This window comes from Zerene cesonia, chromosome 23 (assembly GCF_012273895.1).
Source record: "Zerene cesonia ecotype Mississippi chromosome 23, Zerene_cesonia_1.1, whole genome shotgun sequence".
NCBI lineage: Eukaryota > Metazoa > Arthropoda > Insecta > Lepidoptera > Pieridae > Zerene > Zerene cesonia.
In genome coordinates, this window is record NC_052124.1 from 1195167 (window position 1) to 1204809 (window position 9643).

The 9643-nt window shown below is 32.7% G+C and overlaps 1 protein-coding gene across 2 annotated transcripts in view; it reads left to right on the forward strand.

The window, feature by feature from the left end:
- LOC119836288 (clavesin-2-like) overlaps positions 1-9643 on the forward strand; it is a 17173-nt gene that overhangs the window by 3327 nt on the left and 4203 nt on the right. The window contains exons 2-6 of one of the 2 annotated variants that reach the window (XM_038361580.1): positions 1170-1171; positions 2664-2797; positions 6080-6233; positions 7787-7945; positions 8891-8984. In XM_038361580.1, coding sequence (XP_038217508.1) covers positions 2668-2797; positions 6080-6233; positions 7787-7945; positions 8891-8984 — 537 coding nt within the window. In that variant the 5' untranslated portion in view covers positions 1170-1171; positions 2664-2667. The remainder of the gene's footprint in view (positions 1-1169; positions 1172-2663; positions 2798-6079; positions 6234-7786; positions 7946-8890; positions 8985-9643) is intronic. The other variant, XM_038361581.1, reaches the window with a different exon arrangement.

Consider the following 9643-nt stretch of genomic DNA (forward strand, 5'->3'; position numbering starts at 1 on the left):
AATTGTAAGAATTTTCAGCTTCCCCTGAATTTGTCGTGGGTTTACTGATTTTTTGGTCTAATTTGACCGGACTATTAGATACACGCCAAAACTGTTCAATCGACTCAGATGACATTTAGTGTGATAACAGCTGGCTATCCAAAGGACGTTTGTATTTATTTATTTATTTATTTTAGCGATCACAAAAGGTCGTTTCAGGTATACTTAAGCTATAGATCCATTATAAATATAAGTTGGCGTATGCACAACCTGTTATATGTGACCACAACTTACACACAAGCGTTAACATGAATTTATGAGATCAAACCAACTCATAACTTAGAGTAAACCAAGAGTAACAAAGAATATAGCCTTAGCAATAATAATCATGCATGTAGATAACACTGCTCCAAGTGTCAAAAATTTTTGTAATAATAGTTTCTATCCCGGGAATCCCACAGATAACATAATACTATACCCGAGACTGTATTTTCCTTTGTGCACAATCGAAGCCGCTTGCAAGAAGCCAGGTCTTTGTAAAATAAATATTATTGTACAATTCCCTTATTAATTTATTTTAATCCTAAAATCATATTTTAGTCATAAGTTTGATGATCTGGATTGTATCAGTACTAATATCTAATATCTGAAATAAGGAAAATTACTGTTAAAACAAAGAACAATTGTATGGCACTGATGTATTAATAAAATTGACACTCACAATTGACTGTCTTATGTAATATTAATTATAGACAATTGAATAAAAACAAGAAATGATATGTCACCGGTAGGGCTACTAAATGTCAACAAGTATGCTTAAATCGGCGTGTGAGTCTAGATCTAGACATTATTTCGATATCAGTACAAGATACTAACCAAATAAAGCATTATTTACTCATAGCATCCATTTGCCAAATATTATTTACTTATTGTATTATTATACTGAAGAGTTCAGTGGGGAAGTTATATGATAGTTTTTCTAACCAAAATATAACTTTTGAAAAGTTAAAATTTCTATAGGTCGGCATGACTCTTAATTATTTATTAATATAATAAGTAATCTTGTATAGAGATAAAATTAAAATTCGAACAGCAAAAGAATATATTAAAATAAACTACATTATATTAACTACCCTATAACAGACTTCCAAACTACTAAAAGTAGTGCTAAACTGCCAGTACAAGTAAAGAAGTACTTCAACGCAATTTTCCGCATAACAGTTATATGTAACTGATGTTTAAGTTTAATTAGTTTAATTGTTAACTATTAACCCACTATAACCAGTATACAGAGTGATCAATTATATTAAACATAGTTCAGTTGGTGTCGTTCATATTTCCTCTTCGAGTATTGTATTTGAAATAATTCATTTATATGTAATTTTTTTTTTTTTTAAAGCTATTCTAAATAAGTTAAAAAACATCTGCTTTTTCATTTTCTTCGATGAAACTTATTTTCTTCTCATTGCTCCTCGACATGGTAAGAATCTAATTCTCTCTGTTCCTCTTTCACGATTGAACTGAATCAATTTTGATGATATTTAGTAGTGAGGTGGGCAAAAAGTTGGTTGGATGAAAAGGTGTTTGGAAAAGAACTTTTGGAAGTGAGAGATGGAAGTATGTAGGCCATCGTTACCGTAAAGTGCTCGAGCGACGTCATGGGCGGCAACTTGTATTATATGGATTTTGATATTGAAATGACCTGGTGTTGGAGTGAGTAGAGTGGAGCTAGAAGGGTGTAGGTTCGGTAATCACCGATAATAGCCGATTGTTCTAAACCATGTCTGTATCGTTTAGTTTTTATAATGTGCATAGATTGATGAAAAACTAACTTACGTTTGTGGCTCCCGAGTAGTCAAAGGAAAAGGTATTCCAGTGGGATTTCCGGGATTAAAAGGAATCCTCAAGGATAAGGACTCCGGAGTCAAACTATCTTTGTACCAGACTTTAAATTAGTGGTTTAAGTGTGAAGAAGAAGAAACAAACAAACAGTCAGATCAAGAGTTACTTTCGCATTAATAATATAGCTAGGATACATAGACGTGCGTTTATCCATGATATAATTGTTGCTTGGCTTTCGAATAAAATGAAAATAAAATTAAGGACTATAGTTCCTTAAGATACGTACGTCATTTTTATTACTACAAAAAGGTACCTGTGTGAATGTTATGAGTTTAATAACCCCGTTTTTGGACTTATCTGGGGGAGTTCACGTCCGATCTTTAAAAAATATATATCTTTGTACATACATAGAATACCCAATAATGTTACTTCATAAATCAGTATTTAAAGATACAGCAGTATTTAAGTGTGCTATGTCTTTTTCTAATACAGTACTAAAATAAGATCACTTGTACTTATAAATTATCTTAACGCTATTTCATAAAGGGCTTTTGAATTTTACATTATCGACACATAAGAATGGCTAGGTATCCACTTATTTAAAGCACACAGCCTGAATTTATAAATAGCCAGAAGTATATATAAGGAATCGATACAAATTCTTCAATCCCTTGTCATTTTATAGATACTGTCGTGTCATAGAATGTTGTCTGTTTCTTTGATATTTCTTTCACATTCCCATCATTATATCTGGTGATCTGGTGATGGTGATCCAATGGGAACTGCATTTTACTACAAAGGCGTAATTCTAGTTTACTATAAATCAATTTTTTTCATCACAGAAAAATGCCGAAAGTGAAACAGATCTCCATGGAAGAGGAATACAAGAAGAACCCAGATATATCTCCAGAGGACATCAGGAAACTACGAGAGTGGTTGAAGACACAGCCGCATTTACCCAACGAATATGTCACTGGTAAATATATATATGTTTTTTTAATTACCTATTTTTCTTACTCACCATATTACAACATAAGCTTATGACGGCCTCCTTGGTTGAATTCCAAGTGGAGCCTAACAAAAATAAATGTAATTTTCTGGGAGGCAAAGAAAACAAGTTACATATTTAATCAGCGAAACAGATGTATACCATATACTCCATACGCCAAAAAGAGGAAACGAAACTTCCCTTACCGGCTCATATATTATTTAACTGGTGTTACAAGCTCTGTAAATGCTCATGGCGCTGGTGATTCCTTTCCATCAGGCGAACAACCAGCTCTGTTGCCCGTTAAAAAAATGTTGTCAAGTTAAATTACACAGTAAATTAAATATTGTTTGAATCAAGATGCACACTAATGTCGTGGCATGTATGGTTGGCATCAATACAAAAAAAAAAAACAAATGAAAGAAGACATGGCAGTATATGAAATGACATAATATGATTGAATAAGCAAAAAATAAAACAATCATTTTTTATTTATTTGCTTGTTGATGTATTTGTTTATTAATTGTTTTTATTTATATTTATCATCATAGATTATGAATACTAAGTGAATTTAAAATATATGTTTAACGATTATTACATATTTCAAGTTGAATTTATATTACTTTAAAGTATGTAAGTTAATATCTATATCACTGGGGAGAATCAAACAAGAAAAAGTTTATTATTATATAAAATTGCGAGCCTTGTAATTAAATTCACATATCCGCTAAATACGCTGCCATTGTAAATAGACTGTTTTAATAAAAAAACATACTTAAACAACCACAATGCCTTCAAAATACGTATTTATAATAAAATATTCTTAATTAATAATTTAAAAGCAGCGGAAGAATCCTTGAAAAATTATATTCACATAAACTTCTGAGCAAACGTTTAAATAAATGGAATGATTAGATCGTCCTCGGGTTCATAATTCGTTGACCTGTGACTTACAAACGAGTAAATACGTGTAATAACTGCATACGTATTCAAAACGATACTTCATAGATAATTAAATACTATAATTGGATAGAGTATGCTTTTGTAAATGGAATGGACGGAAAGGAATGGAATATCCAATGAGTTTTGTGTTTTTTTTACTTCTTTATAACGATCCGCCTTGAATCTGTCCGTGGTACTAAATCTAGTCTTTATTACTCAAAGATCATGTATATCCAAGTGTGAGTAAATTTTTGTAATCGGTCCACTAGTTTCTGAGATTAGAGCGATCAATTAAACAAGCAAAGAAAGTCTCCAGCTTTGGATATTAGATCAGAAGATTTAGACTCGGTTTATTTTTTAAATAATTAATGAAGTATAACTATTGTATTCAAATCATGTATATATCTATCTTTAACTAGCTATTCGCCCCGGCTTTACCTATGTTACATAAATCTTTATAATATTAGGGTAGATTTGTTACTTCATTCTAAATATCTACTGAAAGTATTTGTAATTACTTTCATTTCCATATTTTGTAACATATCATCTGCTGCTGTCACAGCAACAAAGATAATGTTTAATTACTGATAAGGATATCCTCTAAGCCAGAACTGAGATGTATTGATAAGTTATCCTTATCATCCTTGCTGTCCTAAGTTATATATTAACTTAGGACAGCAAGTGGGCAAGCAAGCAATTATTGTGGGAGTCGAGCATGCTTCGGCACGAATTGGGCCAGCTCGCACCGGGGAAGTACCACACCCCCACAGAAAACCGGCGTGAAATAATAGCTTGCTATTGTGTTTCGTGCGGTGAGTGGGGGAGCCGGAGGCCTATTTCCCTCTCCCAGCCCTTCCCAGTCCATTCCCTCTTTCCAGTCATCAATCCTTTCCTTATCCCTTATCCCTTAAAAGCGGGCAGCGCATTCTTATAGGTCTGAGCCTCTGCGAATGTTCTTGGGCGGTGGTGATCGCTTACCATCAGGCGAACCACCAGCTCGGTTGCCCGCTATGACATAAAAAAAAAATAACGTTGTAAAATATAATGAATAAAACAATGCCAGATTAACAATGGCAACAAGCCCAGCGTAGTCATAAGAAAACTTTTATATTTTGTATTATGTCCGGCCCACCTAAGCCAAATGTAAACAATAAACATACAAAATACGTAATACACAACAATTTTTAAATATTGGTCAAAACCAATAAGAATTAAATGAAGTTATTTTTAGTACACAGGACAACTCTATTATATCTATATCTAATATATGCAAGCTCCACAAACATTCATATACAAGAGACTACTGTGAACCGAAAGTTACATGCTTTAGAAAATAAGATGTGTGTAAGACAAATGTGCCGTAAGGCTCTGGGATCTTGGACTGTATGGCATAATTATTATGTATACATATTACCTATGTAGAATTAAAAATGGAAAATAACTATGTTATGACGATTCACGAGTGCTTGTATAAGAAGTCTAATTGAATAACTAAATGTTTCAGTTTGAGTTCAGTCAATTTTGTATTTATATTCATGGCTCCTTAGTTTTCATTCCAGTTTAGTAGATTTTCGTATAGCGTATAATCCACTCAGAAATCTAGTAAATCGATATAAATAAACTATGAATAATATTAACACTGCAGTACAATTTGATGGATTCAAGGCTTAGTGTTTGTATTACATTGCCGACGCCGAGGTTAGTCGCCATGTCATTGCAAACATTGATGTCAATGTACACAATATAATATTGATACTATGACACAAACATTGTAGAATTTTATGTAAATATCTAGGTACATTGTATGTGTTTATAATATGATTAAAATTATGGTTTAAATATGATATAAATAAATTGTAATTGCTGCGCCACCAAATTCAACCCTTTTTTGTATATTTTAAAATCCTACCCACAGGTTGTCTGGTAGAAATCGCGTATATCACTACGATAAGACCGCACATGTAATGTGAATATGCTTAAATCAAAGACGTATATATATATATATATATACGTCTTGAATTAAATATATATATATATATATATATATATATATATATATATAAAGGACCGATTTGTCGCAAACGTTCAAACGAAATAAGTAACTAATATTATCAACATTAAATAAATGTTAAGCCCTCCACTCCAATAATATGAGAAATAAAAATATATGTCATTCTCCGTAAGTCTTTCCAGCAAATTGAAAACAAAAGCACTTCAATCAAAAGCTGCGTTAAAGATATCTAGGGCTGTCGACAGCTGGTTATCACATAAATGGTTGTTGTATAAGTACCTCGATTTCAGGTACCTCAAAGTGTCTATTTCTTTCAGATCTCGACCTTCTACTGACGTTCCATTGCTGCGAGCGCAGTGCGGAAGTGACAAAGCAGGTGTTCGACCTGCATCTCACGTTACGTACTCTGTTTAATGGCTTCTTCCAAAATCGTGTGATGGATCAGCGGCTTCAAATGGCATTGGACACTGTGTAAGCATACAGCAAATTATATAACTGTATATACTTGTACTCTAAACTTGTATTATAAAAAGAATTTGTGTTTTATCTGACTTCAAAAAAGGAGGTTACCAATTTAATTGTATTTTTGTGTTTGTTTCATAACTTTTTAATGGCTGGACCGATTTTTATGATTCGTTTGTTATTTGAAACCTGGTGAACCAATTTTCCCAAATTTGGTCAAGTTTTGACAACTTGGTTTAATTTTTTGGTAAAAAATATAATGTTATTGTATGTTTTTTGTTTCTGTTCATATTTATGTCTATGTAGTGTTATCACACAAAAACTGCTGGATCGATTTCACAAAAACTATATTTCAAAGCTGCATCTTCACTGAGTGAGAGCTTTATTTCATTTATTTTTGATGCCGAGGTAATCCAACCCACTTGGATCCGGGACAAGAAACCAGTATCCTAATACGATAAAATAATATTTAAAATTTTGGGCAGATGATACACTGTATATAACATGATAGTTATTTAATCCAAATATAACACGTGTAAAACGCCCATTGTTTCAACTATTCATCACCATTTATAATCGTGTCTTAAACAATAGATCAAGCGTAGGCAATGTCTAATGCAAAACATCTAATTACTTAGGCTTAACAATTTTAAACTAAAAAGTCTATTTGCTTGTTTAAACGTGTTAATCTGTGGAACTGTGGTACATACATATAGTCGATATACAGTGCATTTTTTTTTTGTAAGAGCTGCGACTGAGCTGGTGTTTCACCTAATGATAGATATCCGATCACCACCACCTATGAACTTTTGCAGAGGTAATAAAAAAAATAGGTAAATGCGTTTCTTCTTTTTTTCATTATTAGTATAAATTTAAAGGCTAATACCTGGTAAAAACTTCTTCAATGAAGAAAAATACGGTTAGATAACAATTAAATGTACAGTTAATTCAAACGGGATGATTGGAATTTCAAAAGAATTATTTAATTGATCTTAATAGGGATGTTATTATATGCATGCGATAAGCCAATTACTAAGATGGTTTATCATACTATGATAATAGGCTTTATTAATTCCATATAAAAGATATTTCCTTTGTCGGAGACAAGCAATTAAACGTTGACAAATCTTACTGTTGTTTCTGAACCGACGTTCCCAACCATAACACAGTTTTTCCTGCCAACGCCTTCACATCCTCAGATTCCTTATTATAACCTGTAGTTCTCATGTGTGGGAGTCGATCACTCATTGACACGAACTGGGCCACCTCGCATCGAGTAAGTTACACACTCCAACAGAAATCCGGCGTGAAATAGTAGCATACTACTTTCTTCTTTGTGTATGGGGGGAATCGGAGGCCCGTTCCCCAACTCTCCCAGTCTAATCCTTCTTTCCAATTTTCCTTATTCCTTTCCACTTAAAAAGGGGTAGAACATTCGCAGAGGCGCTATCTCTAGGAATGTTCATGGGCTGTGTGATCGCTTAGCAAAAGGCGAATCTTTATAGCATAAAGTATCTCGCTCGCTTATACCATAAAAAATATGAATTGTGATTTTCTTCAAGGTTGATATCACCGCTCCCGACTCCGACGGTTCATGGCTATAGAGCTTTATATGGACGCCTCTTGAGCCCTGATCATAGAAATTTCATATTCAGCGATGTCGTTAAGTTATTCATGATGATATTTGATTTGTGGCAGTATGAAGAAGGGACATGGCCTGGGTAAGGAGGAATTACTTATTATTTTTATTGCCACCCCAAGAACGAAAGAGGTTCTTAATTTTGAATTTGGGTTTTCAATCAATTAAATTTATACCATAAAAAACAAAACCTGTAAGACACCAAGTCTCGCAACAGTCCTACTGGTAAAATTTATAAGTTTCATGTAGTAACCAAGTCGCTTATTTATTTATTCAGTCCCTACTTAAGGGCCCTTCGATCTTAAGATCCTACTTAATCGGCATACCTAAAAACAGTTGATTGAGACCACATCAATAATCTTTTATGTTAGATAAATTTAATAGTTATCTCGGTGTGTAAATACATGTGATACATATGATATTCAATTAGATTGTTTATTAGGATTGCCAAGTCAATTTATTTATTTAAAACATGAAAGATCGCTTTTTCTTTCAAAATTACTCAAACCAGTTATTCAGTTTGCGTCGTGACGAATTTGGAGAAGTCCAATGCAACTAAAATTATGAATATAAGTTCAACCGAATTTGAGTTATGTCGTGAAATTTTTGTTAAATCGCAAGTTTTTAGGGTGTTTTATAATCTCAGTAGTATCTTAATTAAATAATTAGCTATTAATGATCTTATTTAAAATATTAAAGATTGATAAATATTAAAATTAAGGAAGGTATTTATAAACTATTCAATCTTGTATGAGAACAATAATATAATGTATCAAATTTACCTTATAGTATAATAAATAAGTGATGTACGTATTTATGAATAAATTAATCTATTTTTATCGTATCCTCAGTTAAAGCGTATTTTCATTGTCTTACCTTGTTAGGTGATGTTCGTCAAGGGCATGCCAGTTAGTAATTTAAGTAATTTCGTTATTATTCAATATTTTATATAGTTATTGACGACGTATGTGAAAACACTATATATAGCATTAGTATTATTTTTAACATTGCACTTCCATAATTGCAGATTTGTCCTTATTATAGACATGGACCAAACAACTATAGGCCATTTGGGGAAATTGGATGTAATGAGCATACGCCAGGTGTTATATTTCTTACAGGTAAAGTAATTTCTTATTATATTAAACGGCCAACGTTTTTTGACTAGCAAGAATTACAAATTTATAACTGGATCTCGTGGCTAGTTTTGTAAATTAGAGTAGACTGATAATTGCTCACAATAATATGAATTGTACACAATAAGCCAGAAAAAAAAATATTAACAAACTCACGTTGTTGTAACAGTTTGTTGTTGCATTTGTAACCCTTTAAGTGTTGAATCTGTGTCCCCACGAAAGCCATTCAAAGGACGAGTAGCATCCTTCCGGTAGTATCCGAGAATTCTGGAAAAGAGAAACTGAATAATCTCATTTATTAGACATATTTAATATAACAAAAAAATGTACGATACGACAGTAGTCCCCAAACTAAGACAGCCTGAATCTTGGGGACTTCTGGAATATATTTTTTCATACACACACACGTTTCTTTCTTTATTTAATTACTTGGCGTGTGTGTGACACAAGTGCCCGTGTATGCGTAGATGTGGAAATGGATTAATTAGCGTATTTTTAATTTATTTATGTGTTATCTATCTGTGGTTTTTAATGTTATTATTTATTATTATTATCGGAGTAGTACGTCGCCTTGCGGCGGTGTTGTTAAAAACTCCGGCTGAGTGACCAGACGGCCGGAGCCTAGGGCGACTGAGTGAGGAACC